Genomic DNA, 27,897 nt, shown 5'->3' with positions numbered 1-27,897 from the left:
CCCCTGGGAACACAATGGGGCCTAGAAGCTTGCCCCCATCCAGTAGCTGACTGGCCCTCCCCTCCCTCCCCTGCTGCTCCCCGCACCCAGCATCACCTGAAGGATCAGCACTGATGCATCTGGCAAGGGATGAGCCAAGCCTAAGAGCCCAAAGCCCATTAGGCTCCTAATGGTGTTGTCAGGAGCAGTGGGAGGAACAGAAGAGAGACCTTTCCCCACATCTCTTTTCAATCTAAAATGGGACCACATAAAAAACAATGCCCACCAAAATAGGTGTGGTTCGGGTTTGCTCTCTACTTTAACACATAATAAAATGGGTTTTTAGAGAGATAGAGACTTTTCTCAAAATCCATATATAAAGAAGCATGTTACAGACAAGTTGGTGTTTGAGTCAGACAAAAGAGTTTTAAGATCTGAAAGCCAGCAGATACAGTGGAAGTGTAAAGTGCATAAGAAGCACACCAAGTTTTATTCCACCTCTGTTCCTTTTCGGTTCAATAGCCCAGTCATCGTGTCCAGAATCATACATGAAGTGCATGGGGAGAGATCAGCAAACCACAAATCAAGAAAGGTGCAACATCCCAAGAGCACAACTAAGCAGGTGAAACAGTACAATCAGTAGTAGGTCTTTGTGTGCCTAACGCTGCACCACATCAAGAGATACCTTGACAAGTGCACTAATTGTTCCTAAATAAAGGGAGTAGAGAGAACAAGATAGGACAGTGCAGAAAGCCACACAAAGACCCACTATCTAGTCAGTTTGCAGAAACTGTAACTGTACAATACAGAACAAAATTTGAAGTCTTGAGTGGATTTAATATTGAAGCGAAGCAAATCAATTGTTTCAGAGAGATCTGAGCAGGCTGTCCACCTGCCTCCATGCTATAGTCAAAGTTGGATAGTGGGTCTCTGAGGTGCTTTCACACTGGAAGACAACATGGGATCCTTAAAAAATACAAAAGAAAAGAAAATTAGAGATAAAAGACCACAACTAGATTTTCTGAGTGAAACCTTGCAAGGAGCCAATCAGATGGCAGAGAAAAACAATTTCTTATTAACAAGGAATTACCATGCCTCATTGCTTTGTGATGTTTTCAATGAAAACGATATGGGCAAATAATGCGCTGCTGATTTTTACTATCTGTCCAATACTAAATGGCTCAGCTTTACAAGGCTGCCAACTGCTTAACTGGAGAATAAGGGAAGCAGGAAAATTTCTAAGATTGCTCAGTGGGCTTTTGACATTTGAAAAATGTTTATGGTGTTCCTCCAACAGAACAATACTCCCTAATATCTAGAGAGTCTTGAGGCACCTGCACAGATTCATGGTACAAAGTGAGACAATCACAGATTTTCACCTGGCTCTTCATCCACGGTGGGACTGCATAGCTGTCAACCTCCGGATTTGAAGATAAGGAAATCCTATTGTGCTGTCAACTCCCAGATAGGAAAGTAAGGGCGCTGAATAAGGGAATTTCCCGCAAAAAAGGGCAAGTTGACAGACAGCACTGGGTGGGAGCTATCTCCTACTTCCCCCCCCCCCAAGTCTCCTCCCTGCCAGATGTCTCCCAAGAAGCCTTAAATTATGCTGGGGAGGGGCCACCTGTGCTCTTTCTTCTGCTATGTGCAAAGCTCTCCCTGACCTTGGAGACAAGCGGGGAGGGGAGCCAACTACAGTAGGACAGGCAAACTCCATGTATGCGTCTGCAGCTGCTGGTCCCTCCTTATCTGCTTCATGTGCTGAGTCTGCACTGCTTTCTGCATCTGGCTCTTCTTTCTCACTCCAGCCTGTTGCTTCTTCAGCTTCCAACCCTTCTGCCCCCCTCCATCCTCTCATTTGTCCCACCACCACACCCCAGGCTCTGAGCCTTCCTCATAGGAGGCTTCCCTGGCTGGTGCCTCCGACCACTTCTCTTTGTCCAGCCAGTCCAGTAAGACAGGAGAGAATCCCAGCAGAAGAGCTGAAAGCTGGCTCAAATTCTTCCCTCATGACGCACCTCCACAAAACCACTTGCAGTGTTGGGAACAAGGATCCATGCCACGCGACATGCAGAACTCCAGCATTGTGAACAAAAGCGACCATCAAGACTGTAACAACTACCGTGAGATCTCCCTGCTGAGCACCATGAGGAAAGCCTTCACTAATGTATTTCTCAAGAGATTACAGTCATTCCCTGACAGGGTCTATCCTGGGTCACAATGCAGCTTTAGAGCCGAGGTCAACAGCTGTCTGATTCTCTCACTGCGCCAGCTACAGGAGAAATGCCGAGAACAGAGATGCCCCTTGTATATCGCCTTCATAGACCTGACCTCATCAGCCAAAAAAGACTCTTGACACGGCTCCCCAAGGTAGGATGTCTGCCTAAGCTTCACAAAAGCTTCACAAAAAGATTGCACCCTTCCATGAGAATAAGCACGACTGTCCAGTAAAACAGCTCATCCTCAGATGCCTTCATTATAAAGAACGGTAATAAAGAGTCATGGACAACTTACAACTGCTAGGAGCGACGCCTCAATACCTTCCACATGCATTGCTTCAGGAAGATTTTGGTCATCACATGGCAGGACAGGCCTCAAGCAAAAATGTGCTCTCCCAAATCCCACATTCCCAGCATGTTTGTACTTCTGTATCAATGACATCTACACTGGCTTGGTCATGTTCACAGAACGGAAGATGGCAAGATCCCCAAGGACCCGCTCTAGGAGGGGAGATGGCTTCAGACACCAGACCCATTGACAGACCAACTCTGTGTTACAAAAATGTCTGCAAACATGACATGAAGGTTGGCAAAAATATGTGAATCCCTGGCAGATGATCACAGTGCCTGGAGATAGAGTCTGGTTGTGTATCTCTAGCTGAGAGCAGCCGTCGCTTCCTCCTCCTCCTCTTCACGCTCCGGTGCTGCACGCATCCTGGTGTCACCATGCCAGGGGTGCGCAGGCAGCACCGCCTTGACCGGCCTGCGGCTGCCACTTTGTCATGCAACCCAAAGTGGAGGCAAGAATCCCTGGGACTCGCCCAGGAGCATGGGGAGCATGGGCAGATGCCAAAAAGCATGCAGGGGGGAGAATGAGCAAGCAAGCTGCTTGGGGGGGGGAGGGCTGGCTTGGGCGGGGGGAGAGAACTTTTGCCTCCCTTTCCTCCCCCCCACTTAAATTCCCCTTCCCCGCATCCAGTTAACCACCTCCTTCCCCACACGCGGTCCTTGTCCCTCCAATTTGTGTCTGCCCCCCTTAAACTCCACCACCACCTCGGCCCTCCAATGGCAATGGGTAGATCACTGCCAGTTTTTGATCCTGGGTAGTAGATTGCAGCCTGGTTTATTGCTTTCATTTTATGGATCAATGGTCTCATTAGATAGTAAAATTCATGTTGAATTGCTGTTTTAGGGGTTGTTTTTAATTATCTGGAACGGATTAATCCATTTTGCATTACTTTTTATGGGAAAGCACGTCTTGGTTTTAGAATGCTTTGGCTTTGGAACAGACTTCTGGAACGGATTAAGTTTGAGAACCAAGGTACCACTGTACTACTACTACTACTACTACTACTACTACTACAGGGAAATGCAGCCGCGGCTGCTGAACACACAGGAAAAAGGCAAACATGTGCATCTACCTGTGGATCTGAATGAAGTGACTGAAGGATGTTCTGGTGAACTAGAACTCTCTGATAATAACAATGATAATAATGATCCTGAACTACAAGCATGTGAGCTGAGAAAACAAATGAATTGATGCATTAAACAAATTTCACTTACATTGCTGACTTGGGTCACAGTCTGTGGTCATTTTAACATAATTTGAAGGAAAGAGGCCTGAAGAGCCATTGATCTCTCCTTGCCACCAATCTGCATCTTCTTTATTCAGTACGTTGATAAGCTGCCCCTTGGAGAAACTGAGCTCGTCTTCATTGTTTGCCCTGTAGTCATACATTGCTATCACTTGACACACTAGAAGAAATAGAAACCCACAATAGCAGCTGTGTTATCCTGAATCAGCAAAGATACCCAGCATTCTTTCAGAATTCCAGGTCCTTTCCAAAGCAGAGGGAAAGTACCATACTTTTCCGTGTATAAGACTAGACCCCCCCCAAAAAAAAGAATGTTGAAAATTGGGCGTCTTATACATGGACGTCAAATTTGTTGCTGTAATTGGCTACTGGTGGCTGTGGCAAGGGCTGGTGTTTATTGGCTGTTGCCGTGGAAATTGAGCAGCCGATTGGTTGCGTTTGGGATGCATGCAAATGTGAGCGTAGGTTTGGCGGGTGAGTGATCTTTGCCAATCCCCCCTAAAAAAAGCTCAACAACGACTTCCGGTCTACCGCCATTGCTGACCGGCAGGAGAATCTCGAGCTCCGAGATTCTCTAGTGCTTTGAGGGAGGGGGGGAGCCACGAGAGCGCCGCGGACCCCCAAAAGAGCTCCAGATCGAGCGTTCTGGAGACGTGGGGACTCAGCAGCACCTTTTTCTGTCTCCTCCGCTCCACAGTAAGCCCTATTAAGGGAGCCGAGAGCGAGCAGAGTGGAGATGTGGAGCCTTGAGTTAATCTGCTACCCTCGCAACGTGAAGCTCCGAGCCGGCAGCCTGTGGAGTGGTGGATTTTTCCAGATTCAAAGGATTTGAAAACATTGGACACCGTGAGTAAAGGAAAATGCTTTTTAAAATTTCAATTGAAAAGATTTGGACACGGGAGATTAAAAAAGGAAGTCGATTTCCCCCATTGAGCGAATTGAGACACAGATAGCTTGCCCGAAGCCAGGAAGCTGACAGGAAGTTTTTAATTACCCAAAATCTGACTTAAAACTTTCACCCTAAGGCAGGGTAAAGGGGAGAAAAGTTGAACTTCGCAAAATCCCTGTAAAGGTTATTTAATTTGGTCTGGGGAAAGTCCCCCTGGAAGCTGGAGTCGGGTCCCTGGAGGGATCAGCGAGCCACCATTATGACATCACAATAGGATGGAATTTGTTTATCTCTTTGAGGCTGAAAACTGTCAACATTGAAGAGAGCGTAAAATATAAGGTTGTGAATAAGACGTTTGACAGATGCTCTTTTCATAAATGGATATATGAGTTTTAAGATATGAAGAAGAATTAAAATGAGAGTTTGAAACCAGATCGGGCATAATTTCTGTTTCTGAAGTTTGGAAATACAAAATGTGCCATTTCCTGCTGTAATCTGTGCTGTTCCCACGAAATTGGAGATGACCAGGATGTCAGTAGACACAACATCATCTGACTTTATTGACTTTCAAAAGGAACTTTTGGAATTGCTTTTGGATTTTGAAAGTGAACTGCGTCAGAATACTATACAGATTGATAAAATAAAACAGAACTGTGCGGAAAGTGAAAAAGGACTAATCCCAACAAAGTATGAAGAGAAGCAAGATGAACAATAATCAGCCACAGACAATGTAATTGAATTTAAAGATGAAGAAGAAGCTGCATGGAACATTGTTCCCTCAGTGAGGGGGGGGGGGGAGAACAGGACTCATGCTTGATTCAAAGAGCCTTCAAAGAAGAACCGGCATGGAATAATGCCCTCCCAATGAGAGAGGGAGGACAGGATCCATACTGGGGCCAGAACTTAAGGGGAACCAAAATTGAGACAGGGCTGAAAAGTGGAAATGTAGTTGGATGGTATTGTGGAACAGCTAGGAAATTGGGGAGGCAGCAGGGGACGAAGAACGGAGAGTGGTGGATAGGTGGTGAAAGTGGGGTGAGGGGTAATAATGGATGTTATTTTTTTGACTGATCAAGATGGCCCGAAACTGGAATGACCTTTGGAACTGGCTGATTCATCTGGGAGACCCTGAGTCCAGGGGAGGGGGGGCTGAATTAGATTTAAGTGTTTAAATGTTATTATGATAAAAGAAATAATATTTGAATGTATGGAAAAATTTTGGGTATAAATTTGAGGCTAAGGGGAGAAATAGAGGATAGATGGATGGGATGGATGGGAAAATAAATTTAGATTTGGACTAAAAGGAATTATGGGTGGAAGATAGATAGAAATAGTTGTGAGATAATGAAAAAATGTGTTAGAATGATTTAAGATAATAAATGAAAATTGCTTAATTTGGAGTTAAAAATGGACCCAGTGCAAGGGGAATCGAGGAAGTCTACAATGTTAATTAAAATGTTAGAATTGATATGTTTTTCTTTTTTATGTTTTTATTCTTGTTTTTTGTTTGTTTTGTTTTTGTTTTTATGAATTTTTGTAATTTGTAATGTTTGAAAATCAATAAATATTATTTGAAAAAAATAAAAATAAAAAAAGCTCAACAACACTGGGCAATCTTCCCCAGAATCCCCCCAAATAGGGGTGTCTTATACACAGGGGTGTGTTACACACACAGAAAAATATGGTACTTTTATTTCTCCTGCTAGAGCACCCACCCCATTGCCATAACCAGCTGGCTTCATATCAATGGATGAAGGGAGGTAACAGGGGGATGATTTGGTAACAGAGGAAGGTTGCCCACTTGTCATTTCATACCTATTTTTTAGGCCCAGGAGAAATTTTGTTGTTCCCGCAAGGGGACAATGACAATAAAGATCTATTCTATTCTATTCTATTCTATTCTATTCTAAGCACTCCATCACTGAAGAAAATTAATTCTGTGTCCCAGCTACTTTTTAGAAATGAAAGAAGAACCACCTCAGGGTGGAAGTCTAGAAATCTCCTTTCTCCTCTTTCAGAAGCTAGTAAAAACTGTACTCCTTTCAAGTGTCCCAGAACTGATTAGGCAAGAACACATCAGAAACAAGCAATGAGAAAGGAACTGCAGGGGCCCCAAAAAGACTCAGCTCTCCACATCTGGTTGCAGAGTACTTCCCAGCTGTTTCTTGTCAGTGGTTTTCAATAATGTTGACCACAGTCTCTTTCTGGGATGGCTTGGCAGGATGGGAGTTGGGAGACTAAATTTGCAGTAGTTTCACTCCCACCTGCAGGGCCACATCCTTCTAAAACACAGTTTAGGGGATAGATCCTTAGCCCCATGGCTTTTAAGCTGTAGGGTTCTGAAGGGTGCCATCCTGTCCATCAAGTAACATCTATATAAAGTTACTGGGATCTATATAAAGTTACTATATAAAGTTACTGGGAGCTGTCATCTGGAGTTTTGGGGTAAAGTGCCAACAGGATGCGGATGACGCCAAACTCTCTCCATTCCAAGTGACTTAGAGGAAAGGCTGCTCAAGTGTTGGACCAGGGCTGAATGAGCACCAAAAACGGAAGCCTGGGCTTAGGAGCTCACTGTCACTTGGCACAGTGTGCTCAGAATTTCTCCCCATGGAAGCAGCTTCAATTACCTCAGCTATGCCCTGCACAGACACTGGGGGACATGGCAAAACCCAGCTTGAGGAAATGACTCCACAGAAACAACTGAGAAAGAAACCATTTAGTCCTCCCCTCTGCTACTTCTCCACTCAGAACTGCTGCGCCATGAAGCTGTTTGCCTTTTACAAAAACAGCTACTGGGGCCAACACATGCAGCATATTGCGTGGTTCACCCCTACATCTAAACACAAGGGAAAGTAAGCTTTAGCCACGCACCTGGGTAAGTAGCCGGTGTATTCCTTTCATTGCTTGGACCCAACAGCTTCACATGGGTAGCAGGAAACCACCCTTTCTGCCTCTTTTTCCCTCTTGCCTGCAAGGAGAATTTTAAGCTTTTGTCAGCCAACATGCAAACCACAGAAGGAAGAACCAAGCAGGCCAGCTTGGGGAACCTCCAACCTGGAGGCCTAATTGGGTCTGGCCAGGTCCTAAATTGGCTTATGAGGCTGTTTTCCCCAAACAACACTTGCCTGCCCCACAACGGATATCAGGAAAGATGTCAGGTAAGACACAGCTGTAAAGGAGCAACTGTGAACATAAAAGTGCACTCAGAATTGCCTGCACAGTTTGGACTCAAATTGTGCCTGCAATAGGACATGTTTAAAAATTGAGACCAGCTTTCCTGATGTGCAGGTGGAAGATGCCTACTTGCAGTTATGCTTTGAATCTAAATCCGAGCTTCTATCAGTGCCGACCAGTGCTGATGGTGAGCCCATTTGAAGTTGTCACCAGTTCTCACAATGCCCACCTGTCAAAGTGGCTGGATCCAGTTCCCCTTCCCCAAAGTAGACCACCTTGACCTCCTTCAAGGAAAGGTGCAATATATATGCAATATGCAATAAATAAGTTAAAGTAGTCCCAGTATACCTGAAGGAGCGTCTCCACCCCCATCGTTCTGCCCGGACACTGAGGTCCAGCACCGAGGGGCCTTCTGGCGGTTCCCTCGTTGCGAGATGCCAAGTTGCAGGGAACTAGGCAGAGGGCCTTCTCGGTGGTGGCACCTGCCCTCCCAACAGATGTCAAAGAGGAAAACAACTACCAGACTTTTAGAAGACATCTGAAGGCAGCCCTGTTCAGGGAGGCTTTTAATGTTTAATAGATTATTGTGTTTTATTTTTCTGTTGGAAGCCGCCCAGAGTGGCTGGGGAAACCCAGCCAGATGGGCGGGGTATAAATAATATATTATTATTATTATTATTATTATTATTATTATTATTATTATTATTATTATTATTAAGTTTCCCAGCTTCTTAAAAGCTCAGAGGAAAGTAGCATCAGTTGCAAGTACTGTGAGTAAATCAGCTGAAATTAACTGCAGGTAAGTTACATGATAGGGATGCGGATGGCGCTGTGGGTTAAACCACAGAGCTAGGGCTTGCTGATCAGAAGGTTGGCAGTTCGAATCCCCATGACAGGGTGAGCTCCCGTTGTTAGGTCCAAGCTCCTGCCAACCTAGCAGTTTGAAAGCACGTCAAAGTGCAAGTAGATAAAAAGGTACCGCTCCGGCAGGAAGGTAAATGGTGTTTACGTGCGCTGCTCTGGTTTGCCAGAAGTGGCTTAGTCATGCTGGCTCCCTCGGCCAGTAAAGCGAGATGAGCGCCGTAACCCCAGTGTCGTTCGCAACTGGATCTAATGGTCAGGGGTCCCTTTACCTTTAAGTTTCATGACACTCTGGGTTTTATAGCCTGAATGACATTAAAAGGCGCCTAGATCAGGCACCCCCAAACTTCAGCCCTCCAGATGTTTTGGACTACAATTCCCATCTTCCCCGACCACTGGTCCTGTTAGCTAGGGATCATGGGAGTTGTAGGCCAAAACATCTGGAGGGCCGCAGTTTGGGGATGCCTGGCCTAGATTTTAATAAGAACACATCAAGCTTTTTGCAAGCCAAACTTATGAGAGCATACTAAAATTTAAAAATATGCAAGGTTAGGGATATGCAAATGTTATCATAGAAAATATTGACTTACTGCTATTTATGTGGCATATATAGGAGTCATTGTGGATAAATCATTACACAGTAAACATCACTCCCTGGTCCCAAAGGGCTACACCACCATGGAGGACAGGAAATGCCACCTCAACAATCCTGCCACCATTAGGGCTTTTCTGTTTCTCCTACCAGACTATGATATCAGGGTGATAAGTGGGATATAAATAGTTGGAATAAACACACAAAGTAACTAAAAGTGACCAATGTGTGTGGTAAGCACAATTATGCAAAGCCAGTATATCTTAAGATGGCCGATTATCTTTCAGGATGAAAAGTGCTTTAAAAACAAAAACACATGACATGGGGCTTTGTTTGCTCCCCCCTTGTTTTCAAAGCACTTTAATTTCCAAATTTCATAGAATCATAGAATCCTAGAGTTGGAAGAGACCACAAGGGCCATCCAGTCCAACCCCCTGCCAAGCAGGAAACACCATCAAAGCATTCTTGACATATGCCTGTCAAGCCTCTGCTTAAAGACCTCCAAAGAAGGATATTCCACCACACTCCTTGGCAGCAAATTCCACTGCCGAACAGCTCTTACTGTCAGGAAGAAATTTATTTTTGAAGTGTCAGTGCATCTTTGTTAAAAACACATTTTTGCTTTTCATCTGTAGAAACCATACACAGTAGAAAATACATGTTTCACTCAGCTGGAAGTTTCAATTTTAGAGTTACGGAATTGTAGAGTTGGAAGGGACCCCAAGGACCGTCTAGTTCAACCCCCAGCAATGCAGGAATCTCAACACTCCACCCCCATCCAATCTGAAATCCTACTTAGCTTGGCAAATGTACAATAATTCCCCTTCCTATTACCTGCAGTTCTCCCTGCCACCATACGCTAGAATTTTTCTTCAAAATAAGGATCAGCTGCCCTGGGGCAAGACTCAGCTGTTCTGTTCCGGACGCCGTATAGGCTGTCGTAACCTGAGCAATTTCTGAAAGGAGACAAGTATCCATGAAAAATTGAATCATTACAATGAGCTAACATACAGCGGTACCTCACAAGACGAACGCCTCGGGCAACGGAAAAATTGCAAGACGAAAACGTTTTGCGATTTTTGTGAAGACTCACAAAACGAAGTCATCTATGCCCGTGCTTCGCAAGACGAAGTACAGTAGCCTTGCCACCCTGCGCTCCAGAAGAGGCCGTGGTTTGGATTCTGACGGCGACGGGAAGTGAAGCCGCCGCCTGGCCCTCCGGCCGGCCGGAGTGGGCAGCGCAGCCGGCCTCGTCTGCGTCTCCCCACCACCATGCCAAAAGAAGTGAAGCTGCCGCCTCCAGGGCAGGAACCGCCTGCCCGCCACCGTGTTCCCCGCCCGCCTTGCACCTTGGCCTGCTGACCGCCGCCTGCTCCACCCACTCCTGGACTGCCCTGAGCGCCGGTCCCAGGCCTTCCCCGCCAGCCATCCCCGCTCTCCACATTCCCCAGCCGTGCCGTGGATCTTGGGCCGGGCTTCCGCCACACACGCAACCGTCTCCCAGGCAGCCAATCGCTACTGCAAGTCCGGCTTGGCTGGCCAATGAGGGTTGGAGGAGACGGGCTCAGGCCTGTGGGCTGGGCTCGGCCCTCGGCCATTTTGGAACCGCCCTGAGCTGCGGGTGGGTAGCGCAGCCAGCAGCAGGCCTCGTCCGCGCCTCCCCACCGCCACGCCAAAAGCAGTGAAGCCGCCACCACCACCACCGCCTGGCCCTCTGTCCAGCTCAGGTGCCCGCTTTCCCTTAAAAACATCCAGCCGTGGCGGGTGAGTCGGCGTCTTTTTTTGCGCTCCCCCCCAATAGGAACGCATTAATTAAATTTCAATGCATTCCTATGGGAAACCGCACTTCGCAAGACGAAATTTTTGCAACACGAAACAACTCGTGGAACGAATTAATTTTGTCTTGCGAGGTACCACTGTACTCTAAAACTGGTAATACTCACCAGGTTTTTTATTTAATGTCCCTGTTTTGCTAGCAGTAGCAGAATTCTACGAGAAAATGAAATAAAACAATCCACTTTAATCTGTAGCAGTAGCACAACTCAACTTTCTTAGTGACAGCCTACTCAGCTGACATGCTCTTGCTTGGGGGAGGAGGGGGGTTAACAAATAAGGGAGTGTGTCTGTGTTTCTTGCTGTTTTGCAAATAGTTTTAAGAAAACCCTTCAGCAGCTCTTCTTTTTCTGACTCAGTGGTCCAGGGGCAGTAACTACCGTGTTTCCCCTTTTTTAAGACACCGTCTTATAACTTTTTTTCCTCAAAAAAACACACGGTGTCTTATTTTCAGGGGATGTCTTATTTTTTTAATTATGTTTTTATGGTACCTTAAGGCCTCCTTAGCCGGGCCGGGCCGAGGGCTCGGGGTGCTGCTGGGTGCTCTGCATGGTGCTGCTGGGCGCTCTGCGTGGCGCTGCAGCAGCAGCAGGTTCCACGCACCGAGGCGACAGGCCACTGGCTCTTTGCTCTGCCCAGCGCTGCCGGGGGCTCGGCGCTGCAGAGCGCTCCACTCTGCAGCCGCCGATTCCAGCGGCGGGGCGGCAGGTCTCCTCGGCTGGGCCAGGAAGAGGCCAGGCCGCTGGCTCGGCGCTCCGCCCGCTGCAGGGCGCTCCGAGCGCTCGGCGCTGCGGAGCGCTCCGCTCTGCAGCCGCCGATTCCAGCAGCGGGGCGGCAGGTCTCCTCGGCCAGGCCAGGAAGAGGCCAGGTCGCTGGCTCGGCACTCCGCCCGCTGCATGGCGTTCCGAGCACTCGGCGCTGCGGAGCGCTCTGCTCTGCAGCTGCCGATTCCGGCGGTGGGGCGGCAGACCTCCTCGGCTGGGGCAGGAAGAGGCCAGGCTGTTGGCTCGGCGCTCCGCCTGCTGCTGGGCGCTCCGAGCGCTCGGCGCTGCGGAGCACTCCGCCCTGCAGCCGCCGATTCCGGCGGCGGGGCTGCAGGCCTCCTCGGCTGGGCAAAAAAAAGAAGAAGAAGAAGCTAGGCCGCTGGCTCGGTGCTCCGCTCTGCAGCCGCGGCAGGCCGATCCTTTGCGGAGCGACCCTTCATCTGCCCGTGCTTCAGCATGCGGGACCCGGGAGACGCTGCAGCGGGGAGAAGAGGCAGCGGTGGCAAAGGGGGAGGAGGAGGAGGCGGTGGAGGTGGCTCCGGCTTCGCCTCCTTTCCTCCCTTGCAAGGCTCCTTGGCAGCCCCAGCGGAAGGCAGAACCTCGGGCTCGGGAGCCGCCAGCCGGCACTCACTGAAGGGAAAGGACCCAGCATGCTGGCGACGTGGCTCGCGTGTCTGTTAGCTGCCCCCATCGCTTGGATTCACACCGCCTCTGCCATTTTTCTGGGGCGCCGCACATGCCCGGCAGCAGCACGGGGGGCTTCCCTCCGCCTTCGCGTCCTCCCTTCACAGCCCCCTGACAAACCCACCGCCTCCGCCCCTACCACCATGCTGCGGACCCGGCTCGGAGGTTTTGGTGGTGGTTTCGGAAGAGGGAGCGGGGGGAGGGCCCGCTTCAGCAGAGATAAAAACTCTCTCGCGTTCTGCGAATGCGGCAGGCGCCCAAAAACTAAACTAACTAAAACAACAACAGGGGGACGAAGAGCGTGCGGGGTGGCGGAGGTGGCGATAGCGAGGCTGGCCACCCTCAGGAGCTCTATCCAGGGCCGTCTTAGGTATGGCTTATTTTCGGGGTGTGGCTTATATTTCTCAAATGCTTGAAAATCCTGCTACGTCTTATCTTATGACTACGTCTTAAAAAGGGGGAAACACGGTATTAGACTTGGTCGCAACTCTGCCCCAATGGGACATTCAGAGTCCAGCATATTGAACATCTCTGCTGCAAAGCAGTGATTGCCCTCTTCCCCGCCTCTCCTGTGATCACTTGATCATCTGAGACATATGAAAAGGGAGAAGGAAAAGCTATTTTAGGATGTTTTAGGATTAGGGCCTCTGAGTTCATCTTGGGATACCATACTGCCCCACACCCCAAAGAAAAAGAAAAGACTACACAATCCTTACTTCATGATCTTTTGGTCTGACATAGTTTGAAGGAAATATTCCAATTTTATCACCGATGCTTCCAGTCCACCACTCCCCATCTTTCTGAGTAACTAATATTTCGTCACCTTCAATGAAAGTTAAATCACCAGGTTCAGAACCTGTGTAAGAATATAGCGCTATATATTCTGGAAAAGAAGAATAATGTAATGAAGACATTGTTGAGGACATGAACATATTTATCCACACAATTCATTTCACTTTTCAAACTCTGAACCAACAGCTGTTTGATGAGATAACAACAACAACAACAACAACAACACTGCGGGAAGTTAAGAATATAAGATGAGAGGTTCTTGGTCAGGCCAAAGGCCCAACTAGTCTAACATCCTGCTATCTTAGTGACCAGCCAGATTTCCATAGGAAACCTGCAAACGGGAACTGGGTGCAACTGCAGGCTCTCCACACTTGTGACTTCCAGTGTCATAGCTAGAAGTCAAGACCCTAATCTAATCCTCTTTTAAAGATATCCTAATTGGTGGACCACTACATCTAATGAAAGTGAATTTCACCATGGAATCAAGTGAAGCACTGAAATCAACGCGCACATGTGGATTATCCAAACATTCCTGCTAATGTATAACTGAACACCTGTGATGGGGTAGGGGGCTGGGGTGGGGGGGGAAGGATGTTATACTTGCTATTATACAAAAGGCAATACAAATATTAAAAATTTAAAAGTAATCAATTTGTGAGGGCATAGTTATCGTCAGAACAGCAGGCAAGACAGCATGCACTGCATACTTCAAGACCAGCAGGGTTGGCATTGCAAGTTTATTACCCACTTCAGTTGAAGTAGAAAACTGTCGAACATGAGGGCAAGCAATCTCTAGAGGAGCTCAGAGTGTTGTGTGTCTTGTCAGTCTTTCCTCTATATGCCTTCTACCTATGCCCAAGGCCACCTCTTCACAAACCTTTATGCTCTTTCCGTTCCTTGCCCACTAGCTTGCACTGACCTACATTTTTTCTCATTTTCTAAAAAAAGGTGTAAAAAAAGTATTCAAATAGAATACATACAGACCGCAATACAGAGTTTTTCATTGCTAGTTTGTTACAAGTCTCATAATTTCGAGGCTTTTACAATAGCACACAGTTAAAGGCATGCCAGTTTTGAGGTGCAGAAGTCTCAAAGAATTTGTAACCTTTCCTTAAACACATAGAAATCTAAAGGTTTATTTAAATTCAAAATCTTACCCTCGTCCAACGTGTAAGACGATGCTGGGAGTTTCCTATTTACAGCTGCATAAACAGCTTCTGGCCTGCAGATTTTTTATAAAGATAAAAATAAAGTCATTTTGGCAACTGCAAGATACAATGTTCATTATTCAGTGACTCAAAATTTACACAGCAACTCATCTGTGTACCAGGAAGTTTTTAATGTTTGATATTTTACTATGTGGCTGAGGAAACCCTGCCAGATGAGTGGGATATAAATAATAAAATTATTATTATTATCATCATCATCCACCATCTGCTACTCCAAGAACTAGGCATCTAAAAGCATCTCAACAGAGCCTTATCTCTTTGTCTCCAATTACATTTTTCAAGCACCCATATAATAAACCAGATAGTACTAAATCCGGCTATGGGCATTCAGAGCAAACTCTGGGATGGGTACAAAGGTTACCATAATTAGAAATCTATGTGATTTGCCAGTTGAATTCACATAGCTAGGATGAAAGCATTCATGATTTTATTTATTTAAAAAGAACAGAAGTAAAAGGCATGTCTGAAAGGCTTCCTGCCTAGACACTGATGGGTGCAGGGGGGCGGGGGCGGGCATGCACCTTTTCTGGTGCTTCCTTTCTCAAAATATATCCTTCATCCCCAAATTTATCTCTAAATCGCTTAAGTTCAAAAGAGCTTGGGGATTTAATGCAATAAGAAATGAAAGGGAAGCCTAGAATAAAAAGTCAAAGGGCACTTTTAACTGTTCTTATGCCTGCCTACCTAATTCCCAAATCTGTTATTTGTAGCCTGCAGTTTTAACAACAAGGGATACTTTCTGAAAGAGACTCTCCAGGGAGCAAATGTTGTGTGCCTACTGCTCTGAACCTCAGCCCATGTTTCCGTTCATCCTTTAAAATACCACCCAATACATTTTTCATGCATCTTCAGCCCCAAAATTCCCAGAGCCTTACTCCTCTTTCTGGCTTTCATGTTCAGACAAGATCTTCACGTAGGATTTGGGAAACCACCCTCTTCCTCGGCCTACTTCTCCAAACCACCAATTTTCCTGCTGCTCCAAGACAGTAATAATGTCATTTTTTGAAAAGTTCAAGTGGTTATCTTTTTTTGCGGTCCAGGAACAGAGTGCTTGTGCTTTTAGGTTTTCTACAACTTGCCCCTGTTAAAAAACAAAAAGGTTTCAGGTGCCAATCATTTACGCAAGTTTCTCTGCTTTAAAGAACTTTATTAGACAGAGTAATTTCTAGAAGAAATACTTGTACATGATTATTTAAAACCAAACCAGATACTCAGGAAGGAGGTAGGCTTAGGATACTATCAATAGTTTCCTCATCTGCCACAACTTATGTTTTTCTGTTACACATATTTCAGCAAATACAGTTGTGACAAATTTGATGCCACAGGTTCTCTGCAAATTTATTTGAAGGGCAAGTTAGGAATCACAGAATTGTAGAACTGGAAGGGACCCCAGGGTCATCTAGCCCAACCCTCTGCAATGCTGGAATCTCAACTAAAGCAATCCCTTTAATAAACATAAATGGTTAGCCAATTCCACCTCTGCAGACCCTAAGCCTTATACCCCCAAGTATTCAGTGGTGGGGGAACAGTGCAGGATACAAAGATACTGGGACATAAATCACCCTTCGATAGGAAGAACATACCTGGCCATGGATGGGAGAAACAGATCCTGGGGAGACCGTACGAGTAAAAGCAGATTTTTTCTGACATGTGTTGACATTTAAACTTGAAAAAGATATATTTTGGTAATCGGATTCGTCCGCTGGCTTACTTGGCGAAAGCGGCCTGCGAATTCAATATAGGACAATAAAGGTAGCACTTTAAAGCACATAGTTGTGAAGCAGCAAAGCCTCCAAAATGCATGTAAGATTCATAAGCTATGAAGCTGTGTGCAGAATTTCAAATCAATCACTGCCATTAAGCCTTAAGTTAAACAAGGGAAAGATCGCTTCTGAACTGAAAAGCAGCACAACTACAATAACTGCCACTATTTCTTAATATACAGAGCACATTTTTGCATAAACTGGTACACAATGGCAAAAATTCCAACACAGAGTTAAGCATCACAGAGTTAGAGCCTAAATCTTTGTTAGACTGAAGCCACTATAAGCAGCATGCCAACTGAGTTGGCCAAAGCTGTTCTGTAGACCTCTGTCAAATTGTGTCCTCAAAACCCGTCTGGCCGTGGCCTGCGAGAGGGTATGATCTGTGGCAGCCACTAAGTTGTGGAACTGACCACAGAGGTGCCTCAGGCATCTTCCTTATTCAGCTTTTGTTGAATGCTCAAGGTGCGCCTCTTTACCCTTCTCTGGCTTTTGACACTTGAGAAGCATATTTTTAGAACCCACTTTATTTCTGAGACTCTAAGTTATTTTAAACCCGAGGACTTTAGGGTGAATCATCATCATCAATTTTGTGTGGTAGCAGAGTATTAAGGTGCACTTACTGTACAGGAACTGAGACAGTTGGTAAGGATGCCGTAGGAGGAAGTAAGGCTCTCTTTGGAGGTGAAAGGGTGTTTTCATTTTCAGGAATTTTTTCTACATAATTGCCTGGAAACCAGCCCTGATGGCCTTGGAAGCTCCCATATAACCAACCAGGCTCTCCCTCAGTTTTCTCAACAACCTGGAAAAAAGGATGAAAGCGTGACAAAATGTTATCAACTAGCTTATTGGATAGGTTTTAATTCTTTATTTTACTGCATGGCACTCTGGGTATTTTGCAGAGAATACAAAGGATTTAATTTGAAATAAATACCCTATTAAGAATTCAAGGATTATCAGCCATTTCTTACCTGAATTATGTCTCCAGAACTGAAACTCATCTCATCATTATTCCTTGCTTCAAATGGATATAAAGCTCTATAATTCACAAAGGCAACAGATTTCCTAGACTCAGAGGAACCCACAGCATGGCCTGGAAAGTCAAGGAGGAACTATTACTGACTACTAATCTTGTCAGTTATGTTCATTTCAAAGCAGCAGTCAGTGCCCACTTTGGGATTTGCATAACTGCACAACATTGGCCTTTCAAGCCATGAGAAAAGCTGAATATTAACATTAGCTAAGGCGTAATTTAGACCTGTGAACTGATCTCTCCCATTAAGGCCACACATATTAATGGACTGGTAACACCATGGGGTCACCAAGAGTCGGACACAACTAAATGACTAAACAACAACACCAGTAGACAGTGTGGGACTACCAAACTTCAGTGTTTTAAACTATGGTAGCTAATATCCTTACAAAAACGTGAGTAAGATACCTTCATTTTTCAATGGTGACTTATGACTTTGTCCCTTTGTCTGTTTAAGAATGTCTACATTGGGTTTCTCAGACTCTTGCTGATTGGCCATGTCTTTTCTTCTCTTCTCTTCATCAAAGTGCTTATGCCTCTCCTCAGCTTCTTTTGCCAGCTGCTCCTGCCTTCTTTTGTCTTCTTTTTGCTTCTGCCATTGCTGCTCAGTATCTCTCAACATCTCAGCCTGTTTGTTCTGTTTTTCCTCTTCAAGTTTCTCCTCTGCCAATTTTTGCAACTGGGCTTCCCTTTCTTGCGCAACTGCCTCCTCCGTTTTTTGTCTTTCCTCCTGGATTTTTCCCTGCATTCGCTCTTCCTGTAGTCGCTTTCTCCTCTCTTCTTCCTCCCTCCGGATATTCTGCTGCCACAAGTTCTCTTTTTCCCGCTTTGCTTTTCTTAAGAAAAAAAAGCAGTGAAAACACTGTCAAAAAAAGTATTTCTTATGCTGATACTGAAAAGAAAAGACTTGCCACAGATCCTTAAATCAGCTGCTCTCAGTTTACATTATTATCTTCCTGTAAGCTCTGAAAGTCCTAGGACAACTTAAGCATCATAATAGCGATAGGAATGCTGAAGAGGATATGTGCTGCCCTAAACTTTTCAGTTATGCAATCTTACAATGGTTAAGAACTGGCACTTTATTTATTTTTGTCACAGAAAAAGAACCAGTAGGGCAGGGGTCAGCAAGGTTTATCATGCCTGGGCCGGATCGGCCCCGCGGAGATCCCTCCGTGGGCCGGATCAGACGCCGCCCTGTGATTTTCGGCGTCTGCACATGCACAGATGTGATTTTCAGTGCCACGGAAGTGAGTCCCCGCGTCACGCTGGTTTAGCGCAGCATGCGAGCGGCAGCTCGGTTGGGGGGCGGTGGCTCGTGGGCCAGTCAAATGACCTCTGCGGGCTGCTTCCAGCCCATGAGCCTTAGGTTGCTGACCCCTGCAGTAGGGTATAGAAAATACAGGCTCCATAAGCATCTTCAGAAACAGCAACTTTTTGCAAAGATTGTTGCCATATGCTGAAGTTAGGCTTGCTAACCTGTACGTTTCAGAATCAATTCCAAAGGTTTTTATTATTATTATTAAAACAAAACTACTGTGAGGCTCATTATGTCACATAAAATGGAAATCTTTCATCCAAGTTAATTTTGTAATTCACAGTTAGCAATTTTTTTGGAGTCGCAGTTTCAATATTATTTGAACATTTCTTGTTGAAGTGCAGTTCTCTAAAAATGTACAATTGCCCAATGAGATTTCAATGTAGTTAGAATTGTGTTTGCCAAGAAATTAAAAAGAACCCATGCTAAAAAAAGGGGGGAAAAGTTGTGACTACTTTTATACTGATAGCATCAATCAAGGTGGGTCACAACTGCATCAATAAAAAGAGTGACATTTTAAAATGCAATATCCAATACAACACAAAAATGGAACCAAGGTACATAAATGTACTGGGGCGGGAAATCAAACCCAGAATGACAGCCCACGTAGTAAGAGGAGGTCTAAGCCTGTCATCTAAGCGAGTGCAGCGGAGGCCCTTAAAAAGAAAAGCCTGCATTGTTGTAATTTATCCTGTTACCGTGCAGCCTCATCTTCCACTTTCTTTTTCTGTGCAAGCTCAGCTCTTCTTCTTTCTAGTTCTTGGATTTTATCTTGTTTGATCCTGTGGAGCTGCTCAAGAGCTAACTGCTGTGTAGAGTAGGTTTCTCTTAGCTCCTAACAAGAAAATATAACACACATCAAATGAGCAAATCAGGGGGGAAACTTGATTTAGTGTTCTGCAATCCAAGTCTGGGTATGAAGAGTCAGGCAATCCTACATTGAGAAGTGTTCAATCTCTGTATTAATACAATCAAGAGAGCAGGTTCAAAATTAAATAGAATACATCTGAAGTTTACATTTCCAACACAACTTTCTTTTAGCTACTGGAGGAAGCAAGATATTATGGAAGAAATTAGAAGAGTGGTTCTAGCTGATGCTTGTGTGCAATGAAAAGCCTCTCCAGAGGTGGGGGAGGGGGGCTCTCCTAAACTGTGTGAGCTGCATTGTAATGGGCTTGGGGGGTCGGGGGACAACTACTAGATACTGAGCAGAGGAATCTTGTGCAACAAATGGTGTGTAAGGAGACACAAGTCCCCCAAATCTTCTCTGATAATTTATATTTCACTCCATTAGACTGAACACGGGGAGATTTAAGAGGCTGCGGAGACAAGAGCTGAACAAAACAGACAGGGACATTTAGGTGGGGGAAGTGGGTGACCTTAGAGCAGGAGGTGAATCTGTGCGCTCTCAACTTCTCTGTGGACCCATTGTGATATTCAGACATGAGACACTCACTTTACTAAGAGAAATGTTGAGATGTGATAATAACGTGACAATTTCAGACCTTTCCGTAATCAATCTGGAGCACTAGAACTGATTCCATTTCAGAAGTGCTAGTAAGAGTTAAATAATGAAGGAAAAGCTGTGTGCAACTAAATCTCACATAAAAAACAATGACAATCAGATCAAGTATCTGGTAGTAGTTAGTAAGCTAGCAAGCTTATTATTAATACAGTACTTTGATTCGTACCCCCTGTACATAATTTCAAGCATTTGTTGAGCAGACAAGATTTGAAAGCAAACAGAAATGTGAAGGAAAAAACAAACTGTGCTGTACTGCACTTATAGTGAATAGGCAGGATTTTGAGTTAAGGGATTTAAATGCAATTAAAAAAAATAAAAAACTATGAAATGATTATAAGCAAACAAAGCCAAAGATTAGAAAGTAACCTTAAGTAAGAGGAAGAGGTTGTTGAGACAGCTTAGCAGACACAAAAGGCACTGAAGAACAGACGCATCCATAGTCTCAGACTGTAAGATAAGGCAGATAAAAAGCTGTTACACTTTGCACAGCAATCTTTTTATATATAGGGAACTTATGGTGTTGTAACTGGTCGATTTAAATTACTCTCAATTAGCATGTTAGGTATGAATCATGCAATCTCAACATTATTTTCTTGAAGAGTATATCAATTCTATCCAGACACAGTTACTGATGTGTTTTAATCTTTTTTAATTTCTAATTATTTTAAAATGTTTTAACTGTTTTAGTGAGAATTTTAATGTTTCCCATACACCATTTAAAGATTTTAGTATAAGCAAATGGAATATAATTTTTAAATAAATTAAAAAATCAAATTCTGCCACTAACCTTTCAGCAGGTATCAACACTAAAATGTATGTCTCCATTAGACAGAACTTGTCACAATACTATTAATTGTTTTTAAGTGCAACCCGAAACAAAATGTGTTGGAAAAGTAGAGTGCTCTTGTTCCGTCATAGTTTTTTCCAATTTACTTCACTACATAGTCTATGCCCCTACGGTTTTTCATTTCTACTGGGCTGTTGGGTTCTCTCTGAGGTTTTTCAGCAAAGGTTGGGGTCTCCCTGAAGCCTTTTACCAACTCCCTCTTATATGTGATGAAGTTGATTTTGCTACATACGGAATGGCGCTATCTGTTTACACCAGTGCCATAATGCACCAGACAGAAAGAGTTAAGCTGCATGAGAACTGGCTTGGTCGTTGCTTAGATGGTGAAGAGGTCGAGAATAATTGATGGCCTTCCTAACTATGCCCAGAGAGAAAAATATCTCAAATTATTAATTTGCATATCCCACAGTTTTGTTCTGAATAGGATATCTAATAATTTTATGAATTCTGCCATTTTTGCACAATGTTATATTTCCCCCTGTATATTTTTATTATAATTTTATTTCATTGTTACCCACTTTGGGATGGCAGTATTCAATGACAAACAGTTTAATTCAGTTTACAACATTCAAAATGGCACCCATACCAATTTATGGCCATGAGGCCCGTATTGCAAAATGCTGACCCATCTATATATATAAAAATGGCATGTGGGTGGGTAGCCGATTTTCATCGAAGCCGCTTGACCAATTGCGCTCAAATTTTGACACAACATCACATGCAAATGTCCGAAGGACCTTAGAAAGTTACCTAAGACGGATGTCACACCTGCGCCACGTAAAACCCCAAAAACGTGTTCCAGAACACACAACTCACCCCAAAGTGCATCCTGGGAAAAAGAACGGAGAAGCAGCGTCTCCATTGGCTGCAGACAATCAGTGACATCACAAAATTCCACAACAACCAACTGAAAACAGGCCTTTTGCAGCAACAAGGCCCAGCATTGCCCAGAAGATTGAATAGGCCGCAGCATTGCCCAGCCGGGAAAACTGACTAGGCCGCACCATTCCCCAGCCGGGAGAACTCACTAGGCTGCACCATTGCCCAGCTGGGAAAACTGACTAGGCCGCACCATTGCCCAGCTGGGAGAACTGACTAGGCCGCACCATTGCCCAGCCAGGAGAACTGACTAGGCCGCACCATTGCCCAGCCGGGAGAACTGACTAGGCCGCACCATTGCCCAGCCGGGAGAACTGACAAGGCCGCACCATTGCCCAGCCGGGAGAACTGACTAGGCCGCACCATTGCCCAGCCGGGAGAACTGACTAGGCCGCACCATTGCCCAGCCAGGAGAACTGACTAGGCCGCACCATTGCCCAGCCGGGAGAACTGACTAGGCCGCACCATTCCCCAGCCGGGAGAACTCACTAGGCTGCACCATTGCCCAGCTGGGAAAACTGACTAGGCCGCACCATTGCCCAGCTGGGAGAACTGACTAGGCCGCACCATTGCCCAGCCAGGAGAACTGACTAGGCCGCACCATTGCCCAGCCGGGAGAACTGACTAGGCCGCACCATTGCCCAGCCAGGAGAACTGACTAGGCCGCACCATTGCCCAGCCGGGAGAACTGACTAGGCCGCACCATTCCCCAGCCGGGAGAACTCACTAGGCTGCACCATTGCCCAGCTGGGAAAACTGACTAGGCCGCACCATTGCCCAGCTGGGAGAACTGACTAGGCCGCACCATTGCTCAGCCAGGAGAACTGACTAGGCCGCACCATTGCCCAGCCGGGAGAACTGACTAGGCCGCACCATTGCCCAGCCGGGAGAACTGACAAGGCCGCACCATTGCCCAGCCGGGAGAACTGACTAGGCCGCACCATTGCCCAGCCGGGAGAACTGACTAGGCCGCACCATTGCCCAGCCGGGAGAACTGACAAGGCTGCACCATTGCCCAGCCGGTAAAACTGACTAGGCCGCACCATTGCCCAGCTGGGAGAACTGACTAGGCCACACCATTGCCCAGCCGGGAGAACTGACTAGGCCACACCATTGCCCAGCCGGGAGAACTGAGGGGACTCTGAAGGGAGACTCTGAAGGTCCAGTTAACAGGAAAAGGTCCATTTAACACAAAAAGCCACAGCAACGCATGGCAGGGCCAGCTAGTACATTATAAATGTCAAATAAGAAACCAATCTGTGAACATCTAAACAGTATGAATGGAAAGGACAGAAACGGCACGCAACCTTTCATTGGCTGAAATACTGAACTAAGCTTGAGAAACAGAAGAAAAACCAGAAGCAAGAAAGTTTTTCATAGGAGGGAGGGAGGGGAGGGAATACAACAAATTATTACTCTGATTCACAAATAGGAGGCAAGGTTGTACCTTAAGTTGATCATCAAAAGCATCCATTTCAGAAAGCTTGGTAGCCGTTTCTTTTTCTAGTGCATCTAGTTGTTCTCTAAGTCTTTGGCATAATTTTTCCTTTTCTGAGGACTTCTTCTGTATTGAATTAAGGTCTGTTTCTGCCGATGAAAGCCAAAATTCAATATTTCATCTTAAGAACTCCCCCCCTTCATTTATATGGCCCTTGTAATTAATAACCTGCTTTACATTTACTAATCCCTGCCACAATCTCATCAGCTCATTAATCATTTGATACTCTTTGAAGTCAATAAATCCATGTTGGGAAAGAGATTTCAGCTGATGGCTTAATCTTACCCTGAATTGTTAAGAGTTGGAGCATGCCTAGTTTTCCATCTAGTTCACCCCCTGCTTGACACAGGGAATTCCATGCTTGAGTATCTCCAGCAGATGGTTCAGCACCTATAATTCCTCCAGAGGAGGAGGAGATGCAGTTTGCACTAGGCAGATATTTTCCATAGCCAGACATGTTTTGATCCAGCAGGGGTCCTCAGGGGCAAATCAGAAGTACATCACCATCTATCAGTTCTATGTATTTGCATTTTCTGAGCACCCCATGTTCCAAGGGTCCCCTTCTAGATTGAGGCTCAAACTGTCTTTTGCAATCCCTCACCTTCATTTTCTCCTTCCTTCCTTCCCATCACTGTTTTGGTAATTAAAAATAAAGAATGACTGAGAAGGATAAAGATAAATAATGCTGAATATACTTACTAGGAGAATTGCCCATCTGCATATGATTCATTCTCTCACTTAACTGCTGTTTTTCAGGAATGAGAAGGATCAGCTTATTCTGATATTCCTGCAGAGACAGGGATAAAATTTTAGAGAGTTATCATCAGTATAATTTCTTCACATATTTAATAACTTAATGCATTACAGCCCTACCTTCTTAGAAATATATATGGTATGTAACCACGGGACATCTCCTGAAATCAACTGCCCTTTGATTTCACCAGATTTATGCTGAGTATGACTTAACTGCATTTCACCCAATAATAGTAATTCTACAGGAAGTTAGAGAAACTTGGGACAAGTGCAACATCAGCCTTGATTCTGGTATTTCTCCATTTCTGGTATTTCACAGTACATCCTGATATTGTACTATGGTCAATATGGAGACCTATCAATTCAAATAAGAGTGACACAGATTCTCCATACTTCAGATAAAATTTTGATATGCTTAAATGTAAAGAACTCTCAGGTGAAAATTATTTATAGATAGTATTTTATGACCCCACAAGAGAAATGGAGAAACCAGCTTATATAAGAGACACGTCCAAGAATAAAGAAAGATTTAGGATTTGACAGTTTTTTCTTAACACTTTAACATATTGGCATAACAAATATCGTTACATGCAACAACATGCATTTAAGATTCTGTAAGCTGTACCTTGTAAAAACTAGAAAAACCTGATAATTTACCCATCACTAGCCTTTATCCTTGTTAGGTCATTTGTAGCGTTAAAAACCAAAGTTTAATTGTATTATTTTGAGAAATCTAGTTATTTGAGGAGAACTGTTTGATCAGAAGCAAAAACTGTTATTATTTTGTAGCTACACCTCAATACAGATGCATTAAAAATACCCCCCTCCAATTCATTTATGTCCTTCATTCTCTGGAACCACAAGACAACAAGTTGAAACTTAAAGTGAGATTTCATACTTGAAATTGTTGTTGTAGCTCCTTGACTTCAATAATTTCCAAATCACATTTCTTTTCCAGAACATCCAGCTCATTTTTTTGAGCTTGTTTTCTTTTTATAACATCTTGCAATCTCCCAGAGATCTGTTGGTGTTTGTCATCCTGTAATGAAAAAAAAACTCAGCAATGGCCAGAGGATTGGAGAAGATCAGTCTACATCCCAATCCCAAAGAATGCTCCAACTACCGCACAATTGCGCTCATTTCACACGCTAGCAAGGTTATGCTTAAAATTCTACAAGGCAGGCTTAGGCAGTATGTGGACCGAGAACTCCCAGAAGTGCAAGCTGGATTTCGAAAGGGCAGAGGAACCAGAGACCAAATAGCAAACATGCGCTGGATTATGGAGAAAGCTAGAGAGTTCCAGAAAAACGTCTACCATACTTCTGCTTCATTGACTATGCAAAAGCCTTTGACTGTGTTGACCACAGCAAACTATGGCAAGTTCTTAAAGAAATGGGAGTGCCTGATCACCTCATCTGTCTCCTGAGAAATCTCTATGTGGGACAAGAAGCTACAGTTAGAACTGGATATGGAATAACTGATTGGTTCAAAATTGGGAAAGTATGACAAGGCAGTATATTGTCTCCCTGCTTATTTAACTTATATGCAGAATTCATCATGCGAAAGGCTGGACTGGACGAATCCCAAACCGGAATTAAGATTGCCGGAAGAAATATCAACAACCTCAGATATGCAGATGACACAACCTTGATGGCAGAAAGTGAGGAGGAATTAAAGAATCTTTTAATGAGGGTGAAAGAGGAGAGCGCAAAATATGGTCTGAAGCTCAACATCAAAAAAACCAAGATCATGGCCACTGGTCCCATCACCTCCTGGCAAATAGAAGGGGAAGAAATGGAGGCAGTGAGAGATTTTACTTTCTTGGGCCCCTTGATCACTGCAGATGGTGACAGCAGTCACGAAATTAAAAGACGCCTGCTTCTTGGGAGAAAAGCAATGACAAACCTAGACAGCATCTTAAAAAGCAGAGACATCACCTTGCTGACAAAGGTCCGTATAGTTAAAGCTATGGTTTTCCCAGTAGTGATGTATGGAAGTGAGAGCTGGACCATAAAGAAGGCTGATCGCCGAAGAATTGATGCTTTTGAACTATGGTGCTGGAGGAGACTCTTGAGAGTCCCATGGACTGCAAGAAGATCAAACCTATCCATTCTGAAGGAAATCAGCCCTGAGTGCTCACTGGAAGGACAGATCATGAAGCTGAGGCTCCAATACTTTGGCCACCTCATGAGAAGAGAAGACTCCCTGGAAAAGACCCTGATGCTGGGAAAGATGGAGGGCACAAGGAGAAGGGGAAGACAGAGGACAAGATGGTTGGACAGTGTCCTCGAAGCTACGAACGTGAGTCTGACCAAACTGCGGGAGGCAGTGGAAGACAGGAGTACTGGCGTGCTATGGTCCATGGGGTCACAAAGAATTGGACACGACTAAACAACAAATGAAAATAATCTAAAATCAAACATCTGATTTGAGAAAATAAAATCATGCCTCTAATATAAACAGTATCAGCTAATCACTACCCCTAAAACAGAAAGTTAGTCAAAACCAATTAACAAGAATTTTTAAGATAAAATATTATATAAGCTGGGAGATACTCTCAGGGTCAATAGCCACTGAAGACGTGTGCATGCACACAAAAGCTTATACCTAGAACAAACTTAGTTGGTCTCTAAGGTGCTACTGTACAATTTTTTTAATTTTCCATTTTGACTGCGTCAGACCAACACGGCTACCTACCTGAATACAGAAAGATGTTTGAAAAGACCATTTGTTGTTGTTTGGGTGAGCCCAGGGGATGTCCTCCAGGTGCTGCTGGCTTGGAATGCCCATCCCACCTGACCAGGAGCTGTGTTACCTACTCCTGCCAGTGGAGTTCCCTAGGTCCTTTGCAGTGCTATCACTCACCAAGGCATCCATCTCAAGATTGAGGCTCTTCTTCTTAGAGGCCAGTTTGACCATTTCTTCTTGTTCTCGATTACGCTGATTAAGAAGATCCTGACGCCGAATCCTCTCCCACTCCAGACGCCGTTGGCGCTCAAGCTCCTGCTTTGCTGCCTGCAGATAAAATAACCACTAAATGTTCAGTTCTTTCCAAAGTGTTAAAGGGCAATGAATTGTGGAGAATGTGCATTTCAATTTCTTTAAAGGTCGAGCCTCTGGTCTGAAGACAAGCATTTATTCTACCTTTCCATAGCCTCCCACCTTGTCCTATTGCACTGGCAATGTCATACAGGAAGCCCTTACTTCTCCAAGCCCAGAAGAAGGGGCCCATGCCATGAGGGTCCTGGTTCTGCTGCAGGAAGTTCCATGTACTCCTCCCTCTGGGCCTCAGATTCAGGGGTTCCTTGATTACCAGCATCTGTCTCACCATGAGGAACTCAGCCTCGCCCCTTAGCTGGTGACACTACAGCCTTGGACTTCCTGTCGAGGTCACTGAGGGACTCAGGACTGCCTACCTGGACAAGGTTGCTAGCGCATGCACGGCACTGCAATTCTGTGTGCCAGGCACCTGGCAGGCTCTTTCTGGAGGTGCTTAGGCAATGCCCTGAAAGGGCCTTCACCTCAAAATGAAGGCAGCCCAGCTATTTGTGCTGACTGCCTGGAACACTTCAATGGAGTGTTAAGCTGCTGGAGGTTAAGCTTCAGCTGCCCCAGACACAGCTGGGGCTCTTGGGTTTGGTGTCATCTTTAGGGACAAGCGGGTTCCAGC

General features: G+C 45.0%; 1 protein-coding gene across 3 annotated transcripts in view; it reads right to left on the bottom strand.

Moving 5' to 3' along the window:
• The window catches only part of ITSN2 (intersectin 2), a 72,780-nt gene that overhangs the window by 21,013 nt on the left and 23,870 nt on the right, over positions 1–27,897 (bottom strand). For 2 of the 3 annotated variants that reach the window (XM_035110349.2, XM_035110348.2), the window contains exons 13-28: positions 27,093–27,242; positions 25,126–25,266; positions 24,174–24,261; positions 23,424–23,563; positions 19,424–19,560; positions 17,819–18,246; positions 17,349–17,470; positions 17,001–17,179; positions 16,198–16,339; positions 15,490–15,695; positions 14,543–14,607; positions 13,310–13,476; positions 11,256–11,301; positions 10,147–10,268; positions 7,557–7,653; positions 3,762–3,953 (exon numbers count right to left, since the gene is read on the bottom strand). In XM_035110349.2, coding sequence (XP_034966240.1) covers positions 3,762–3,953; positions 7,557–7,653; positions 10,147–10,268; positions 11,256–11,301; positions 13,310–13,476; positions 14,543–14,607; positions 15,490–15,695; positions 16,198–16,339; positions 17,001–17,179; positions 17,349–17,470; positions 17,819–18,246; positions 19,424–19,560; positions 23,424–23,563; positions 24,174–24,261; positions 25,126–25,266; positions 27,093–27,242 — 2,422 coding nt within the window. Of the gene's footprint in view, positions 1–3,761; positions 3,954–7,556; positions 7,654–10,146; positions 10,269–11,255; positions 11,302–13,309; positions 13,477–14,542; positions 14,608–15,489; positions 15,696–16,197; positions 16,340–17,000; positions 17,180–17,348; positions 17,471–17,818; positions 18,247–19,423; positions 19,561–20,616; positions 20,698–23,423; positions 23,564–24,173; positions 24,262–25,125; positions 25,267–27,092; positions 27,243–27,897 lie in introns of all 3 variants that reach the window. The other variant, XM_035110351.2, reaches the window with a different exon arrangement.

This window comes from Zootoca vivipara, chromosome 3 (genome assembly GCF_963506605.1).
Source record: "Zootoca vivipara chromosome 3, rZooViv1.1, whole genome shotgun sequence".
NCBI classification, from domain to species: Eukaryota; Metazoa; Chordata; class Lepidosauria; order Squamata; family Lacertidae; genus Zootoca; species Zootoca vivipara.
This window is presented reverse-complemented; position numbering and strand designations above follow the sequence as displayed.